This window comes from Bombina bombina, chromosome 2, assembly GCF_027579735.1.
Source record: "Bombina bombina isolate aBomBom1 chromosome 2, aBomBom1.pri, whole genome shotgun sequence".
Lineage (NCBI taxonomy): Eukaryota > Metazoa > Chordata > Amphibia > Anura > Bombinatoridae > Bombina > Bombina bombina.
This window is the reverse complement of record NC_069500.1, coordinates 1081550317-1081570813: the sequence shown is the minus strand read 5'-3', so window position 1 is coordinate 1081570813 and position 20497 is coordinate 1081550317. Positions and strand designations below refer to the sequence as shown.

Sequence of the window (20497 nt, the reverse complement as noted above, 5' to 3'; positions counted from 1 at the left end):
GGGAACATTTGAAAAGGAATATGGCGAAACAGAAATGCACTTCTGTAATCAGCTAGTGATTGGTGGCAATGCACATTTCTCTTGTCATCCGCTCAGCAGATGTGTTAAGATAGCGTTCAGTAGTGCATTGCAGCTGTTTAGCTGACTTTAACACAGTTCAGTTCAAGCAACAATACAATAATAAAATGCTTTAACACATATTCCTTAAATTGTGTTTATACAAAATACTGAGACTTTTTTATTGTCTGTACTAACAATCATATTTTTGTTTTTTTTAAAAATCCCTTAACCCAAATTTACATAGATCTACGTTGTGTGCTATGATGCTCATCGTACCGCATAACGTAGAACTACGTTGCAGTTTCAGGAAGCAGCTGATGTTCCTGAGCTGCAGGCATCATATGGTAACGGAGCACGATTGGTACTTTATCATATGAGGGCAGATGTCAGATTATTACAGACAGTGACACTGTGTGTGTCACCGTCTGTAGCAATTAACTGCTTGTGCCAGCGGGAGATGTGAGAAGGTAAGCAGGTGGACGTCACAGAGGCAGAGGAAGGGGCTCTATGCTGCAGAAACAATTTTGAAGGGAGAGGGAAAGATGGGAACCTTCACTTCGGCAAAAGGGGAATTAAAAGAAGGGGACAAGCTAACTAAAGATTTCAGCGGGGAGGGGGGGGGGGGGGAGATAGTGGGCATTCCCTACACTACAGAAAAAAAGGAAACCAAGAAATACTAAATAAACTGGGTACTGGCAGACAGCTGCCAGTACCTAAGATGGTAAAAAGCTGTGTAAAGGGACAGCCAACACCAGAATTGTTGTTGTTGTTTTAAAAGATAGATAATCCCTTTATTACCAATTCCCCAGTTTTGCATATCCAACACAGTTATAATTATACGCGTTTTACCTCTATAATTACCTTGTGTCTAAGCCTCAGCAGACTTCCCCCTTATTTCAGTTCTTTTGACAGACTTGCATTTTATCCAATCAGAGCTGTGTCCATGGTAAATTCAAGTGCATGAGCTCAATGTTATCTACTGTATATGACACACGAACTAATGCCCTCTAGTGGTGAAAAACTGTCAAAATGCATTTAGATTAGAGGCGTACTTCAAGGTCTAAGAAATTAGCATATGAGCCTCCTAGGTTTAGCTTTCAACTAAGAATACCAAGAAAACAAAGCAAAATTGGGGATAAAAGAAAATTGGAAAGTTGTTTACAATTACATGCCCTATTTGAAACATGAGTTTTGTTTTTACTTGACTGTCCCATTAAAGGGGACCAGGGAGATGGGAGTATTGAGGAGGGATAACTACACTGCAAAAAAAAAAAAAAAAAAAAGCCCTAAGCTGCATTCTAATAGCCAAAAAGCAATAGCAAAGCCATGCATATCTGATATTTCTGAACAAACAGGATCCCAGAGAAGATTTTACAACCATTTGTCATATGACTGCAGTAGTGTGTAAGTAAATAATTTCAGTGAGAAACCCAAAGGTTTTTTTTTAATATGATCGTATCTGACAGCTAAATAGTAGCATTAAATATACTAAAATGGGCTTAGATAAATACCTTGGGTTGTATAATTTTAAAAATAATAGTTTTCATAGGTAAATCAAAAAATTAAAAGTTCTATTTCTGTTTAAAGGCATATAAAACCCCCAAATTTTCTTAATTTTCTTGAAATTTATTCAGATAGAACATACAATTTTAACAACTTTCCATATTGATTCTATTATCAAATTTTTTCTTTTTCTTGTTACCTTCCTGCTTTTTAACAAATGATAAGTTCAGCAGTGTGCACGTGTGTGCAGCACTATATAGGAGTATTTTTGCAAGAATGTTATACATGAGCAACAGCACTAGATGGCAGCACTATTTGCTGTGATGTAGTGCCCCATACATATGCACACTACCTACCTAGATGTCTCTTCAACAAAGAATGAAGTATTAAGCAAATTTCATAATAGAAGTACATTAGAAACTTTTTTTAAATCGTATTCTCTATCTGAATCATAAAATAATTTTTTTGGGTTTCATGTCCATTTAAACAGAGTGATGACAAAAATGTTAAAAATTCCTAGTAATTTACGTTTTTCTCTGAAATTCCCCGTAGTGAAGAGGCTAACAGTGGAAATAGTTTTTAATTTTATTTGAGGAATACTGTATATTCTGCTGAAATAAAACTTGTATGCACATGTAAACCTCTATATATGAGAAAATGTTTTTCTCTATTTTATTTTCCAGGAGAGATTTTGTAATTTATCAAGAGCCTAATATTCCTCCTGCTTATGTCACTGAAAATAACTTTTCGGAAAAGGTTAGTATATATATATATATATCTAATAAACTGCATTTATTGTTATAACCCTGATATAGGTAAACAAAATGTAAATCATGCTTATGGAAATTTTTCATATCTTTACTCCATTCCAACGGTAGCTCTCACCATGCACCTCTTCCATATTTTATAAAACCGGATTCTTATGTCATCTTACAAAGTGGGGGTTTGGGATTCTGTCTCCCCCTTAAAAAGTAACAAATGAGCCAAGATATGGAATTTTAAGGATATACAGTTTCTATTTCTTCTGTTATGTGTGATCAGTCCACGGGTCATCATTACTTCTGGGATATAACTCCTCCCCAACAGGAAATGCAAGAGGATTCACCCAGCAGAGCTGCATATAGCTCCTCCCCTCTACGTCAGTCCCAGTCATTCTCTTGCACCCAACGACTAGATAGGATGTGTGAGAGGACTATGGTGATTATACTTAGTTTTTATAACTTCAATCAAAAGTTTGTTATTTTACAATAGCACCGGAGCGTGTTATTGCCTCTCTGGCAGAGTTTGAAGAAGAATCTACCAGAGTTTTTACTATGATTTTAACCGGAGTAGTTAAGATCATATTGCTGTTTCTCGGCCATCTGAGGGAGGTAAAAGCTTCAGATCAGGGGACAGCGGGCAGATGAATCTGCATTGAGGTATGTAGCAGTTTTTATTTTCTGAATGGAATTGATGAGAAAATCCTGCCATACCGTTATAATGACATGTATGTATACTCTACACTTCAGTATTCTGGGGATGGTACTTCACTGGAATTACTCTGTAAAAAGTACATTAAACCTTTTAATAGGTATTTATTATGTTAAACGTTTTTGCTGGAATGTAGAATCGTTTGCATTTTCTGAGGTACTGAGTGAATAAATGTTTGGGCATTATTTTCTTCTGTTATGTGTGATCAGTCCACGGGTCATCATTACTTCTGGGATATAACTCCTCCCCAACAGGAAATGCAAGAGGATTCACCCAGCAGAGCTGCACATAGCTCCTCCCCTCTACGTCAGTCCCAGTCATTCTCTTGCACCCAACGACTAGATAGGATGTGTGAGAGGACTATGGTGATTATACTTAGTTTTTATGACTTCAATCAAAAGTTTGTTATTTTACAATAGCACCGGAGCGTGTTATTACTTCTCTGGCAGAGTTTGAGGAAGAATCTGCCAGAGTTTTTTACTATGATTTTAACCGGAGTAGTTAAGATCATATTGCTGTTCTCGGCCATCTGAGGGAGGTAAAAGCTTCAGATCAGGGGACAGCGGGCAGATGAATCTGCATTGAGGTATGTAGCAGTTTTTATTTTCTGAATGGAATTGATGAGAAAATCCTGCCATACCGTTATAATGACATGTATGTATACACTTCAGTATTCTGGGGATGGTATTTCACCGGAACTACTCTGTTAAAAGTCACTAATCCTTTTAATAAGTATTTATCATGTTAAACGTTTTTGCTGGAATGTAGAATCGTTTACATTGCTGAGGTACTGAGTGAATAAATATTTGGGCATTATTTTCCACTTGGCAGTTGTTTGCTTTTAATTGTGACAGTTTCGTTTCTCTTCACTGCTGTGTGTGAGGGGGAGGGGCCGTTTTTGGCGCTCTTTGCTACGCATCAAAAAATTCCAGTCAGTTACTCTTATATTTCCTGCATGATCCGGTTCATCTCTGACAGATCTCAGGGGTCTTCAAACTTCTTTGGAGGGAGGTAGATTCTCTCAGCAGAGCTGTGAGAATTTTATATTGACTGTGAATAAAAACGTTGCTCTGTAATTTTTATGTCAAATTTAATTATTGTTATTTTACTAATGGGAACAAACCTTTGCTAAAAGTTGTGTTGTTTTAAAGTTTGATGGTATAACTGTTTTTCAGTTCATTATTTCAACTGTCATTTAATCATTTAATCGTTTAGCTCCTCTTTGAGGCACAGTACGTTTTTACTAAAAAAGGTTATAACCAAGTTGCAAGTTTATTGCTAGTGTGTTAAACATGTCTGACTCAGAGGAAGATATCTGTGTCATTTGTTCCAATGCCAAGGTGGAGCCCAATAGAAATTTATGTACTAACTGTATTGATGCTACTTTAAATAAAAGTCAATCTGTACAATGTGAACAAATTTCACCAAACAGCGAGGGGAGAGTTATGCCGACTAACTCGCCTCACGCGGCAGTACCTGCATCTCCCGCCCGGGAGGTGCGTGATATTATGGCGCCTAGTACATCTGGGCGGCCATTACAGATAACATTACAAGATATGGCTACTGTTATGACTGAAGTTTTGTCTAAATTACCAGAACTAAGAGGCAAGCGTGATCACTCTGGGGTGAGAACAGAGTGTGCTGACAATACTAGGGCCATGTCTGATACTGCGTCACAGCTTGCAGAGCATGAGGACGGAGAGCTTCATTCTGTGGGTGACGGTTCTGATCCAAACAGATTGGATTCAGATATTTCAAATTTTAAATTTAAATTGGAGAACCTCCGTGTATTACTAGGGGAGGTCTTAGCAGCTCTCAATGATTGTAACACCGTTGCAATACCAGAGAAACTGTGTAGGTTGGATAAATACTTTGCGGTACCGGCGAGTACTGACGTTTTTCCTATACCTAAGAGACTAACTGAAATTGTTACTAAGGAGTGGGATAGACCCGGTGTGCCGTTCTCACCCCCTCCAATATTTAGAAAGATGTTTCCAATAGACGCCACCACTCGGGACTTATGGCAAACGGTCCCTAAGGTGGAGGGAGCAGTTTCTACTTTAGCTAAGCGTACCACTATCCCGGTGGAGGATAGCTGTGCTTTTTCAGATCCAATGGATAAAAAATTAGAGGGTTTCCTTAAGAAAATGTTTGTTCAACAAGGTTTTATATTGCAACCCCTTGCATGTATCGCGCCGATTACGGCTGCGGCAGCATTTTGGATTGAGTCTCTGGAAGAGAACCTTAGTTCATCTACGCTAGACGACATTACGGACAGGCTTAGAGTCCTTAAACTAGCTAATTCATTCATTTCGGAGGCCGTAGTACATTTAACCAAGCTTACGGCTAAGAACTCAGGATTCGCCATACAGGCACGTAGGGCGCTGTGGCTAAAATCCTGGTCAGCTGATGTTACTTCTAAGTCCAAATTACTTAATATACCTTTCAAGGGGCAGTCTTTATTTGGGCCCGGTTTGAAAGAAATTATCGCTGACATTACAGGAGGTAAGGGCCACGCCCTACCTCAAGACAAAGCCAAAGCTAAGGCTAGACAGTCTAATTTTCGTCCCTTTCGGAATTTCAAAACAGGAGCAGCATCAACCTCCACTGCACCAAAACAGGAAGGAGCTGTTGCTCGTTACAGGCAAGGCTGGAAGCCTAACCAGTCCTGGAACAAGAGCAAGCAGACCAGGAAACCTGCTGCTGCCCCAAAGACAGCATGAACCGAAAGCCCCCGATCCGGGACCGGATCTAGTGGGGGGCAGACTTTCTCTCTTCGCCCAGGCCTGGGCAAGAGATGTTCAGGATCCCTGGGCACTAGAGATCATATCTCAGGGATACCTTCTAGACTTCAAATTATCTCCCCCAAGAGGGAGATTTCATCTGTCAAGGTTGTCAACAAACCAGATAAAGAAAGAAGCGTTTCTACGCTGTGTACAAGATCTGTTATTAATGGGTGTGATCCATCCGGTTCCGCGGTCGGAACAAGGACAAGGGTTCTACTCAAACCTGTTTGTGGTTCCCAAAAAAGAGGGAACTTTCAGGCCAATCTTAGATTTAAAGATTCTAAACAAATTCCTAAGAGTTCCATCGTTCAAAATGGAAACTATTCGGACAATCTTACCCATGATCCAAAAGGGTCAGTACATGACCACAGTGGATTTAAAAGATGCTTACCTTCACATACCGATCCACAAAGATCATCACCGGTATCTAAGGTTTGCCTTCTTAGACAGGCACTACCAGTTTGTAGCTCTTCCATTCGGATTGGCTACGGCTCCAAGAATCTTCACAAAGGTTCTGGGTGCCCTTCTGGCGGTACTAAGACCGCGAGGGATTTCGGTAGCTCCGTACCTAGACGACATTCTAATACAAGCTTCAAGCTTTCAAACTGCCAAGTCTCATACAGAGCTAGTTCTGGCATTTCTAAGGTCGCATGGATGGAAAGTGAACGAAAAGAAGAGTTCTCTTTTTCCTCTCACAAGAGTTCCATTCTTGGGGACTCTTATAGATTCTGTAGAAATGAAGATTTACCTGACAGAAGACAGGTTAACAAAGCTTCAAAATGCATGCCGTGTCCTTCATTCCATTCAACACCCGTCAGTAGCTCAATGCATGGAGGTGATCGGCTTAATGGTAGCGGCAATGGACATAGTACCTTTTGCACGCCTACACCTCAGACCGCTGCAATTGTGCATGCTAGGTCAGTGGAATGGGGATTACTCAGATTTGTCCCCTACTCTGAATCTGAATCAAGAGACCAGAAATTCTCTTCTATGGTGGCTTTATCGGCCACACCTGTCCAGGGGGATGCCATTCAGCAGGCCAGACTGGACAATTGTAACAACAGACGCCAGCCTACTAGGTTGGGGCGCTGTCTGGAATTCTCTGAAGGCTCAGGGACTATGGAATCAGGAGGAGAGTCTCCTTCCAATAAACATTCTGGAATTGAGAGCAGTTCTCAATGCCCTTCTGGCTTGGCCCCAATTAACAACTCGGGGGTTCATCAGGTTTCAGTCGGACAACATCACGACTGTAGCTTACATCAACCATCAGGGAGGGACAAGAAGCTCCCTAGCAATGATGGAAGTATCAAGGATAATTCGCTGGGCAGAGTCTCACTCTTGCCACCTGTCAGCAATCCACATCCCGGGAGTGGAGAACTGGGAGGCGGATTTCTTGAGTCGCCAGACTTTTCATCCGGGGGAGTGGGAACTTCATCCGGAGGTCTTTGCCCAAATACTTCGACGTTGGGGCAAACCAGAGATAGATCTCATGGCGTCTCGCCAGAACGCCAAACTTCCTCGCTACGGGTCCAGATCCAGGGATCCGGGAGCGGTTCTGATAGATGCTTTGACAGCACCTTGGAACTTCGGGATGGCTTATGTGTTTCCACCCTTCCCGCTGCTTCCTCGATTGATTGCCAAAATCAAACAGGAGAGAGCATCAGTGATTCTAATAGCGCCTGCATGGCCACGCAGGACTTGGTATGCAGATCTAGTGGACATGTCATCCTGTCCGCCTTGGTCTCTACCTCTAAGACAGGACCTTCTGATTCAGGGTCCATTCAAACACCAAAGTCTAACTTCTCTGAAGCTGACTGCTTGGAAATTGAACGCTTGATTTTATCAAAACGTGGTTTTTCTGAGTCGGTTATTGATACCCTGATACAGGCTAGGAAGCCTGTTACCAGAAGGATTTACCATAAAATATGGCGTAAATACCTATACTGGTGCGAATCCAAAGGTTACTCCTGGAGTAAGGTTAGGATCGCTAGGATATTGTCTTTTCTACAAGAAGGTTTAGAAAAGGGTTTATCAGCTAGTTCATTAAAGGGACAGATTTCAGCTCTGTCCATCTTGTTACACAGGCGTCTGTCAGAAAATCCAGACGTCCAGGCCTTTTGTCAGGCTTTAGCTAGGATCAAGCCTGTGTTTAAAGCTGTTGCTCCGCCATGGAGTTTAAACTTAGTTCTTAACGTTTTACAGGGTGTTCCGTTTGAACCCCTTCATTCCATTGATATAAAATTGTTATCTTGGAAAGTTCTGTTTTTAATGGCTATTTCCTCGGCTCGAAGAGTCTCTGAGTTATCAGCCTTACATTGTGATTCTCCTTATCTGATTTTTCACTCAGACAAGGTAGTTCTGCGTACTAAACCTGGGTTCTTACCTAAGGTAGTCACTAACAGGAACATCAATCAAGAGATTGTTGTTCCATCCTTGTGCCCAAATCCTTCTTCAAAGAAGGAACGTCTTCTACACAATCTGGATGTAGTTCGTGCCCTCAAGTTCTACTTGCAGGCAACTAAAGATTTTCGCCAAACTTCTTCCCTGTTTGTCGTTTATTCTGGACAGAGGAGAGGTCAAAAAGCTTCTGCTACCTCTCTCTCTTTTTGGCTTCGTAGCATAATACGTTTAGCCTATGAGACTGCTGGACAGCAGCCTCCTGAAAGAATTACAGCTCACTCTACTAGAGCTGTGGCTTCCACTTGGGCCTTTAAGAATGAGGCCTCTGTTGAACAGATTTGCAAGGCTGCAACTTGGTCTTCGCTTCATACTTTTTCCAAATTTTACAAATTTGACACTTTTGCTTCTTCGGAGGCTATTTTTGGGAGAAAGGTTCTTCAGGCAGTGGTTCCTTCTGTATAATGAGCCTGCCTATCCCTCCCGTCATCCGTGTACTTTTGCTTTGGTATTGGTATCCCAGAAGTAATGATGACCCGTGGACTGATCACACATAACAGAAGAAAACATAATTTATGCTTACCTGATAAATTCCTTTCTTCTGTTGTGTGATCAGTCCACGGCCCGCCCTGTTTTTAAGGCAGGTAAATATCTTTTAAAATTATACTCCAGTCACCACTTCACCCTTGGTTACTCCTTTCTCGTTGATTCTTGGTCGAATGACTGGGACTGACGTAGAGGGGAGGAGCTATGTGCAGCTCTGCTGGGTGAATCCTCTTGCATTTCCTGTTGGGGAGGAGTTATATCCCAGAAGTAATGATGACCCGTGGACTGATCACACAACAGAAGAAAGGAATTTATCAGGTAAGCATAAATTATGTTTTTCCACTTGGCAGTTGCTTGTTTTAACTGTGACAGTTTCGTTTCTCTCTCACTGCTGTGTGTGAGGGGGAGGGGCCGTTTTTGGCGCTCTTTGCTACGCATCAAGAATTTCCAGTCAGTTACTCTTGTATTTCCTGCATGATCCGGTTCATCTCTAACATAACTCAGGGGTCTTCAAACTTCTTTGAAGGGAGGTAGATTCTCTCAGCAGAGCTGTGAGACTTATATATTGACTGTGATTAAAAACGTTGCTCTGTAATTTTTATGTTTCAAATTTAATTATTGTTACTTTACTAATGGGAACAAACCTTTGCTAAAAGTTGTGTTGTTTTCAAGGATTGATGCTATAACTGTTTTTCAGTTCATTATTTCAACTGTCATTTAATCGTTTAGTGCTTCTTTGAGGCACAGTACGTTTTTGTTAAATAAGATTGTAACCAAGTTGCAAGTTTATTTGCTAGTGTGTTAAACATGTCTGATTCAGAGGAAGATACCTGTGTCATTTGTTCCAATGCCAAGGTGGAGCCCAATAGAAATTTATGTACTAACTGTATTGATGCTACTTTAAATAAAAGCCAATCTGTACAAATTGAACAAATTTCACCAAACAGCGAGGGGAGAGTTATGCCGACTAACTCGCCTCACGTGTCAGTACCTGCATCTCCCGCCCGGGAGGTGCGTGATATTGTGGCGCCTAGTACATCTGGGCGGCCATTACAGATAACATTACAAGATATGGCTACTGTTATGACTGAAGTTTTGGCTAAATTACCAGAACTAAGAGGCAAGCGTGATCACTCTGGGGTGAGAACAGAGTGCGCTGATAATACTAGAGCCATGTCTGATACTGCGTCACAGCTTGCAGAGCATGAGGACGGAGAGCTTCATTCTGTGGGTGACGGTTCTGATCCAAACAGATTGGATTCAGATATTTCAAATTTTAAATTTAAATTGGAGAACCTCCGTGTATTACTAGGGGAGGTTTTAGCGGCTCTTAATGATTGTAACACTGTTGCAATACCAGAGAAATTGTGTAGGTTGGATAAATACTTTGCGGTACCGGCGAGTACTGACGTTTTTCCTATACCTAAGAGACTAACTGAAATTGTTACTAAGGAGTGGGATAGACCCGGTGTGCCGTTCTCACCCCCTCCAATATTTAGAAAGATGTTTCCAATAGACGCCACCACACGGGACTTATGGCAAACGGTCCCTAAGGTGGAGGGAGCAGTTTCTACTTTAGCTAAGCGTACCACTATCCCGGTGGAGGATAGCTGTGCTTTTTCAGACCCAATGGATAAAAAATTAGAGGGTTACCTTAAGAAAATGTTTGTTCAACAAGGTTTTATATTGCAACCCCTTGCATGCATCGCGCCGATTACGGCTGCGGCAGCATTTTGGATTGAGTCTCTGGAAGAGAACCTTAGTTCAGCTACGCTGGACGACATTACGGACAGGCTTAGAGTCCTTAAACTAGCTAATTCATTCATTTCGGAGGCCGTAGTACATTTAACCAAACTTACGGCTAAGAACTCAGGATTCGCCATTCAGGCACGTAGGGCGCTGTGGCTAAAATCCTGGTCAGCTGATGTAACTTCTAAGTCCAAATTACTTAATATACCTTTCAAGGGGCAAACTTTATTTGGGCCCGGTTTGAAAGAAATTATCGCTGACATTACAGGAGGTAAGGGCCACGCCCTGCCTCAAGACAAAGTCAAAGCTAAGGCTAGACAGTCTAATTTTCGTCCCTTTCGGAATTTCAAAGCAGGAGCAGCACCAACTTCCACTGCACCAAAACAGGAAGGAGCTGTTGCTCGTTACAGACAAGGCTGGAAACCTAACCAGTCCTGGAACAAGGGCAAGCAGGTCAGGAAACCTGCTGCTGCCCCTAAGACAGCATGAATCGAGGGCCCCCGATCCGGGACCGGATCTAGTGGGGGGCAGACTCTCTCTCTTCGCCCAGGCTTGGGCAAGAGATGTTCAGGATCCCTGGGCGCTAGAGATCATATCTCAGGGATACCTTCTAGACTTCAAATTCTCTCCCCCAAGAGGGAGATTTCATCTGTCAAGGTTGTCAACAAACCAGATAAAGAAAGAAGCGTTTCTACGCTGTGTACAAGATCTGTTATTAATGGGAGTGATCCATCCGGTTCCGCGGTCGGAACAAGGACAAGGGTTTTACTCAAACCTGTTTGTGGTTCCCAAAAAAGAGGGAACTTTCAGGCCAATCTTGGATTTAAAGATCCTAAACAAATTCCTAAGAGTTCCATCGTTCAAAATGGAAACTATTCGGACAATCTTACCCATGATCCAAAAGGGTCAGTACATGACCACAGTGGATTTAAAGGATGCTTACCTTCACATACCGATTCACAAAGATCATTACCGGTATCTAAGGTTTGCCTTCTTAGACAGGCATTACCAGTTTGTAGCTCTTCCATTCGGATTGGCTACGGCTCCAAGAATCTTCACAAAGGTTCTGGGTGCCCTTCTGGCGGTACTAAGACCGCGAGGAATTTCTGTAGCTCCGTACCTAGACGACATTCTGATACAAGCTTCAAGCTTTCAAACTGCCAAGTCTCATACAGAGTTAGTTCTGGCATTTCTAAGGTCGCATGGATGGAAAGTGAACGAAAAGAAGAGTTCTCTCTTTCCTCTCACAAGAGTTCCATTCTTGGCGACTCTTATAGATTCTGTAGAAATGAAGATTTATCTGACAGAAGACAGATTAACAAAGCTTCTAAATGCATGCCGTGTCCTTCATTCCATTCAACTCCCGTCAGTAGCTCAATGCATGGAGGTGATCGGCTTAATGGTAGCAGCAATGGACATAGTACCCTTTGCACGTCTACATCTCAGACCGCTGCAATTGTGCATGCTGAGTCAGTGGAATGGGGATTACTCAGACTTGTCCCCTACTCTGAATCTGGATCAAGAGACCAGAAACTCTCTTCTATGGTGGCTTTCTCGGCCACATCTGTCCAGGGGGATGCCATTCAGCAGGCCGGACTGGACAATTGTAACAACAGACGCCAGCCTACTAGGTTGGGGCGCTGTCTGGAATTCTCTGAAGGCTCAGGGACTATGGAATCAGGAGGAAAGTCTCCTACCAATAAACATTCTGGAATTGAGAGCAGTTCTCAATGCCCTTCTGGCTTGGCCCCAGTTAAAAACTCGGGGGTTCATCAGGTTTCAGTCGGACAACATCACGACTGTAGCTTACATCAACCATCAAGGAGGGACAAGAAGCTCCCTAGCAATGATGGAAGTATCAAAGATAATTCGCTGGGCAGAGTCTCACTCTTGCCACCTGTCAGCAATCCACATCCCGGGAGTGGAGAACTGGGAGGCGGATTTCTTGAGTCGCCAGACTTTTCATCCGGGGGAGTGGGAACTTCATCCGGAGGTCTTTGCCCAAATACTTCGACGTTGGGGCAAACCAGAGATAGATCTCATGGCGTCTCGCCAGAACGCCAAACTTCCTCGCTACGGGTCCAGATCCAGGGATCCGGGAGCGGTTCTGATAGATGCTTTGACAGCACCTTGGAACTTCGGGATGGCTTATGTGTTTCCACCCTTCCCGCTGCTTCCTCGATTGATTGCCAAAATCAAACAGGAGAGAGCATCAGTGATTCTAATAGCGCCTGCATGGCCACGCAGGACTTGGTATGCAGATCTAGTGGACATGTCATCCTGTCCGCCTTGGTCTCTACCTCTAAGACAGGACCTTCTGATACAGGGTCCATTCAAACATCAAAATCTAACTTCTCTGAAGCTGACTGCTTGGAAATTGAACGCTTGATTTTATCAAAACGTGGTTTTTCTGAGTCGGTTATTGATACCCTGATACAGGCTAGGAAGCCTGTTACCAGAAGGATTTACCATAAGATATGGCGTAAATACCTATACTGGTGCGAATCCAAAGGTTACTCCTGGAGTAAGGTTAGGATTCCTAGGATATTGTCCTTTCTACAAGAAGGTTTAGAAAAGGGTTTATCGGCTAGTTCATTAAAGGGACAGATCTCAGCTCTGTCCATCTTGTTGCACAGGCGTCTGTCAGAAAATCCAGACGTCCAGGCCTTTTGTCAGGCTTTAGCTAGAATCAAGCCTGTGTTTAAAACTGTTGCTCCGCCATGGAGTTTAAACCTTGTTCTTAACGTTCTACAAGGAGTTCCGTTTGAACCCCTTCATTCCATTGATATAAAGTTGTTATCTTGGAAAGTGTTATTTTTAATGGCTATTTCTTCGGCTCGGAGAGTCTCTGAGTTATCAGCTTTACATTGTGATTCTCCTTATTTGATTTTTCATTCAGATAAGGTAGTTCTGCGTACTAAACCTGGGTTCTTACCTAAGGTAGTCACTAACAGGAACATCAATCAAGAGATCGTGGTTCCTTCCCTGTGCCCGAATCCTTCTTCAAAGAAGGAACGTCTTCTACACAATCTGGATGTAGTTCGTGCCCTCAAGTTCTACTTGCAGGCAACTAAGGATTTTCGACAAACGTCTTCCCTGTTTGTCGTGTACTCTGGTCAGAGGAGAGGTCATAAGGCTTCGGCTACCTCTCTCTCCTTCTGGCTTCGTAGCATAATTCGTTTAGCCTATGAGACTGCTGGACAGCAGCCTCCTGAAAGAATTACAGCTCATTCTACTAGAGCTGTGGCTTCCACTTGGGCCTTTAAGAATGAGGCCTCTGTTGAACAGATTTGCAAGGCTGCAACTTGGTCTTCGCTTCATACTTTTTCCAAATTTTACAAATTTGACACTTTTGCTTCTTCGGAGGCTATTTTTTGGGAGAAAGGTTCTTCAGGCAGTGGTTCCTTCTGTATAATGAGCCTGCCTATCCCTCCCGTCATCCGTGTACTTTTGCTTTGGTATTGGTATCCCAGAAGTAATGATGACCCGTGGACTGATCACACATAACAGAAGAAAACATAATTTATGTTTACCTGATAAATTCCTTTCTTCTGTTGTGTGATCAGTCCACGGCCCGCCCTGTTTTTTAAGGCAGGTAAATATCTTTTAAATTATACTCCAGTCACCACTTCACCCTTGGTTTCTCCTTTCTCGTTGATTCTTGGTCGAATGACTGGGACTGACGTAGAGGGGAGGAGCTATATGCAGCTCTGCTGGGTGAATCCTCTTGCATTTCCTGTTGGGGAGGAGTTATATCCCAGAAGTAATGATGACCCGTGGACTGATCACACAACAGAAGAAAGGAATTTATCAGGTAAGCATAAATTATGTTTTTTCAAAACGTTAACAATAATAACATTTTTGTGTTTTTATAATTATATACCTAGACCTATTCCAGGCCTAATCGTAATTGGGAAGCTCTGGGTTAATATTACTGCAGTGAATGTGTTTTGTTGTTCTAAATTCTTTTGAGTGGGCAGATGCCTTATATCTTTGGTCTAACATTATAACAATTCCTTGATTGCAGAACATTTTGTGTGTGCTTTTGAGATATTTGTAGAAAATAGAAATAAATGATCTTGTTAAAAAAGCAATCCATAGGGATACAGTTTGGCTTGTGAAAGCAGGTACCTCTTCACCAGTGAAGGGGATAGACATTTCCCTAATGACCTCTGAGGTTCATACATCTGTGTCAGTAGTGCTTAAAGGGACACTGAACCCAATTTCTTTTGCAAGATGTACCGAGTCCACGGTTTCATCCTTACTTGTGGGATATTATCCTTCCCAACAGGAAGTGGCAAAGAGAGCACCCACAGCAGAGCTGTCTATATAGCTCCCCCTTAACTCCACCCCCCAGTCATTCTCTTTGCCGGCTCTAAGCAGGAAGGGTAAAGTGGAAGAGGTGATAAACTGTTAGTTTTTATTTTTCTTCAAGCAAGAGTTTATTTCTCCAACATAGGTGTGTCCGGTCCACGGCGTCATCCTTACTTGTGGGATATTCTCTTCCCCAACAGGAAATGGCAAAGAGCCCAGCAAAGCTGGTCACATGATCCCTCCTAGGCTCCGCCTACCCCAGTCATTCTCTTTGCCGTTGTACAGGCAACATCTCCACGGAGATGGCTTAGAGTTTTTTAGTGTTTAACTGTAGTTTTTATTATTCAATCAAGAGTTTGTTATTTTAAAATAGTGCTGGTATGTACTATTTACTCAGAAACAGAAAAGAGATGAAGATTTCTGTTTGTATGAGGAAAATGATTTTAGCACCGTAACTAAAATCCATGGCTGTTCCACACAGGACTGTTGAGAGCAATTAACTTCAGTTGGGGGAACAGTGTGCAGTCTCTTACTGCTTGAGGTATGACACATTCTAACAAGACGATGTAATGCTGGAAGCTGTCATTTTCCCTATGGGATCCGGTAAGCCATGTTTATTAAGATAGTAAATAAGGGCTTCACAAGGGCTTATTAAGACTGTAGACTTTTTCTGGGCTAAATCGATTCATTATTAACACATATTTAGCCTTGAGGAATCATTTATTCTGGGTATTTTGATATGATTATATCGGCAGGCACTGTTTTTGACACCTTATTCTTTAGGGGCTTTCCCTAATCATAGTCAGAGCCTCATTTTCGCGCCGGTATGGCGCACTTGTTTTTGAGGACAGCATGGCATGCAGCTGCATGTGTGTGGAGCTCTGATACATAGAAAAGTCTTTCTGAAGGCATCATTTGGTATCGTATTCCCCTTTGGGCTTGGTTGGGTCTCAGCAAAGCAGATTCCAGGGACTGTAAAGGGGTTAAATATAAAAACGGCTCCGGTTCCGTTATTTTAAGGGTTAAAGCTTCCAAATTTGGTGTGCAATACTTTTAAGGCTTTAAGACACTGTGGTGAAATTTTGGTGAATTTTGAACAATTCCTTCATACTTTTTCGCAATTGCAGTAATAAAGTGTGTTTAGTTTAAAATTTAAAGTGACAGTAACGGTTTTATTTTAAAACGTTTTTTGTGCTTTGTTATCAAGTTTATGCCTGTTTAACATGTCTGAACTACCAGATAGATTGTGTTCTGACTGTGGGGAAACCAAGGTTCCTTCTCATTTAACTATATGTCATAAAAAAAATTTAGTAAAAATGATGCCCAAGATGATTCCTCAAGTGAGGGGAGTAAGCATGGTACTGCATCATCCCCTCCTTCGTCTACACCAGTCTTGCCCATACAGGAGGCCCCTAGTACATCTAGTGCGCCAATACTCCTTACTATGCAACATTTAACGGCTGTAATGGATAATTCTATCAAAAACATTTTAGCCAATATGCCCGCTTATCAGCAAAAGCGCGACTGCTCTGTTTTAGAAAATTCTGTAGAGCATGAGAACGCTGATGATATGGTTTCTGAAGGGCCCCTACACCAGTCTGAGGGGGCCAGGGAGGTTTTGTCTGAGGGAGAAATTTCAGATTCAGGAAACATTTCTCAACAAGCTGAACCTGATGTGATTACTTTTAAATTTAAGTTGGAACATCTCCGCGCTCTGCTTAAGGAGGTGTTATCCAATTTGGATGATTGTGATTATCTGGTCATTCCAGAACCACTATGTAAAATGGAAAAGTTCTTAGAGGCCCCGGGGCCCCCCGAAGCTTTTCCTATATCCAAGCGGGTGGCGTACATTGTTAGTAAAGAATGGGACAGGCCCGGTATACCTTTAGTACCTCCCCCCATATTTATAAAATTGTTTTCCTATAGTCGACCCCAGAAAGGACTGATGGCAGACAGTCCCCAAGGTCGAGGGGGCGGTTTCTACTCTACACAAGCGCGCCACTATACCCATAGAAGATAGTTGTGCTTTCCAAGATCCTATGGATAAAAAATTAGAAGGTCTGCTAAAGATGTTTGTTCAGCAAGGTTCCCTTCTACAACCAATTGCATGCATTGTCCCTGTCACTGCAGCCGCGTGTTTCTAGTTTGATGAGCTAGGAAAGGCGATTATTAGTAATTCTTCTTCTTATGGGGAGATTATGGACAGAATTCGTGCTCTTAATTGGCTAATTCTTTCACCCTAGACGCCACCTTGCAATTGGCTAGGTTAGCGGCGAAAAAATTCTGGGTTTGCTATTGTGGCGCAGAGCGCTTTGGTTAAAATCTTGGGCAGCGGATGCGTCTTCCAAGAACAAATTGCTTAACATTCCTTTCAAGGGGAAAACACTCTTTGGCCCTGACTTGAAAGAGATTATCTCTGATATCACTGGGGGCAAGGGCCACGCCCTTCCTCAGGATAGGTCTTTTCAAGACCAAAAATAAACCTAAGTTTCGTCCCTTTCGCAGAAACGGATCAGCCCCAAGGGCTACGTCCTCTAAGCAGGAAGGTAATACTTCTCAAGCCAATCCAGCCTGGAGACCTATGCAAGGCTGGAACAAAGGAAAGCAGGCCAGGAAACCTGCCACTGCTACCAAGACAGCATGAAATGCGGGCCCCCGATCCGGGACCGGATCTGGTGGGGGGCAGACTCTCTCTCTTCGCTCAGGCTGGGGCAAGAGATGTTCTGGATCCTTGGGCGCTAGAAATAGTCTCCCAAGGTTATTCTCTGGAGTTCAAGGGGTTTCCTCCAAGGGGGAGGTTCCACAGGTCTCAGTTGTCTTCAGACCACATAAGAAGACAGGCATTCTTACATTGGGTAGAAGACCTGCTAAAAATGGGAGTGATTCATCCTGTTCCATTAGGAGAACAAGGGATGGGGTTCTACTCCAATCTGTTCATAGTTCCCAAAAAAGAGGGAACGTTCAGACCAATCTTAGATCTCAAGATCTTGAACAAGTTTCTCAAGGTTCCATCGTTCAAGATGGAAACCATTCGAACACTTCTTCCTTCCATCCAGGAAGGTCAATTCATGACCAAGGTGGATTTCAAGGATTTTCGCATAGGTACTAGGGTCCCTTCTGGCGGTGCTAAGACCAAGGGGCATTGCTGTAGTACCTTACTTGGACGACATTCTGATTCGAGCGTCGTCCCTTCCTCAAGTAAAGGCTCACACGGACATTGTCCTGGCCTTTCTCAGATCTCACGGATGGAAAGTGAACGTGGAAAAGAGTTCTCTATCTCCGTCAACGAGGGTTCCCTTCTTGGGAACTATAATAGACTCCTTAGAAATGAGGATTTTTCTGACAGCAGCCAGAAAAACAAAACTTCTAGACTCTTGTCGGATACTTCATTCCGTTCCTCTTCCTTCCATAGCGCAGTGCATGGAAGTGATAGGTTTGATGGTAGCGGCAATGGACATAGTTCCTTTTGTGCGCATTCATCTAAGACCATTTCAACTGTTCATGCTCAGTCAGTGGAATGGGGACTATTCAGACTTGTCTCCGAAGATACAAGTAAATCAGAGGACCAGAGACTCTTTCCGTTGGTGGCTGTCCCTGGACAACCTGTCACAAGGGATGACCTTCCGCAGACCAGAGTGGGTCATTGTCACGACCGACGCCAGTCTGATGGGATGGGGCGCGGTCTGGGCATCCCTGAAAGCTCAGGGTCTTTGGTCTCGGGTAGAATCTCTTCTACCGATAAATATTCTGGAACTGAGAGCGATATTCAATGCTCTCAAAGCTTGGCCTCAGTTAGCGAGGGCCAAGTTCATACATCAACCATCAGGGGGGAACAAGGAGTTCCCTAGCGATGGAAGAAGTGACCAACATCATTCTATGGGCGGAGTCTCACTCCTGCCACCTGTCTGCTATCCACATCCCAGGAGTGGAAAATTGGGAAGCGGATTTTCTGAGTCGTCAGACATTGCATCCGGGGGAGTGGGAACTCCATCCGGAAATCTTTGCCCAAGTCACTCAACCGTGGGGCATTCCAGACATGGATCTGATGGCCTCTCGTCAGAACTTCAGAGTTCCTTACTACGGGTACAGATCCAGGGATCCCAAGGCGGCTCTAGTGGATGCACTAGTAGCACCTTGGACCTTCAAACTAGCTTATGTGTTCCCGCCGTTTCCTCTCATCCCCAGGCTGGTAGCCAGGATCAATCAGGAGAGGGCGTCGGTGATTTTGATAGCTCCTGCGTGGCCACGCAGGACTTGGTATGCAGATCTGATGAATATGTCATCGGCTCCACCATGGAAGCTACCTTTGAGACGAGACCTTCTTGTTCTAGGTCCGTTCGACCCACTCCAGCTGACTGCTTGGAGATTGAACGCTTGATCTTATCAAAGCGAGGGTTCTCAGATTCTGTTATTAATACTCTTGTTCAGGCCTGAAAGCCTGTAACCAGAAAAATTACCACTTTATTTGGTATATCTGTTGGTGTGAATCTGCAGGATTCCCTTGGGACAAGGTTAAGATTCCTAAGAGTCTATCCTTCCTTCGAGAAGGATTGGAAAAAGGATTATCTGCAAGTTCCTTGATGGGACAGATTTCTGCCTTGTCTGTGTTACTTCACAAAAAGCTGGCAGCTGTGCCAGATGTTCTAGCCTTTGTTCAGGCTCTGGTTAGAGTCAAGCCTGTTTACAAAATTTTGACTCCTCCTTGGAGTCTCAACCTAGTTCTTTCAGTTCTTCAGGGGGTTCCGTTTGAACCCTTACATTCCGTTGATATTAAGTTATTATCTTGGAGAGTTTTGTTTTTGGTTGCAATTCTTCTGCTAGAAGAGTTTCAGAATTATCTGCTCTGCAGTGTTCTTCTCCTTATCTGGTGTTCCATGCAGATAAGGTGGTTTTGCGTACTAAACCTGGTTTTCTTCCAAAAGTTGTTTCTAATAAAAGCATTAACCAGGAGATAGTTGTGCCTTCTTTGTGTCCTAATCCAGTTTCAAAGAAGGAACGTTTGTTGCACAACTTGGATGTAGTTCGTGCTCTCAAATTTTACTTAGCAGCTACTAAGGATTTCAGACAAACTTTGTCTTTGTTTGTTGTTTATTCTGGTAAACGGAGAGGTCAAAAAGCAACTTCTACCTCTCTCTCCTTCTGGATTAAAAGCATTATCCGATTGGCTTATGAGACTGCCGGACGGCAGTCTCCTGAAAGAATCACAGCTCACTCCACTAGGGCTGTGGCTTCCACATGGGCCTTCAAGAACGAGGCTTCTGTTGATCAGATATGTAAGGCAGCGACTTGGTCTTCACTGCACACTTTTTCTAAATTTTACAAATTTGATACTTTTGCTTCTTCTGAGGCTATTTTTGGGAGAAAGGTTTTGCAAGCCGTGGTGCCTTCCATTTAGGTGACCTGATTTGCTCCCTCCCTTCATCCGTGTCCTAAAGCTTTGGTATTGGTTCCCACAAGTAAGGATGACGCCGTGGACCGGACACACCTATGTTGGAGAAAACAGAATTTATGTTTACCTGATAAATTACTTTCTCCAACGGTGTGTCCGGTCCACGGCCCGCCCTGGTTTTTTTAATCAGGTCTGATAATTTATTTTCTTTAACTACAGTCACCACGGTAACATATGGTTTCTCCTATGCAAATATTCCTCCTTAACGTCGGTCGAATGACTG

At 43.0% G+C, this 20497-nt stretch overlaps 1 protein-coding gene across 1 annotated transcript in view; it reads left to right on the top strand.

The window, feature by feature from the left end:
* The window catches only part of OTUD4 (OTU deubiquitinase 4), a 660142-nt gene that overhangs the window by 144232 nt on the left and 495413 nt on the right, over positions 1-20497 (top strand). Inside the window, exon 5 of the mRNA XM_053700214.1 lies at positions 2247-2319. Coding sequence (XP_053556189.1) covers positions 2247-2319 — 73 coding nt within the window. The remainder of the gene's footprint in view (positions 1-2246; positions 2320-20497) is intronic.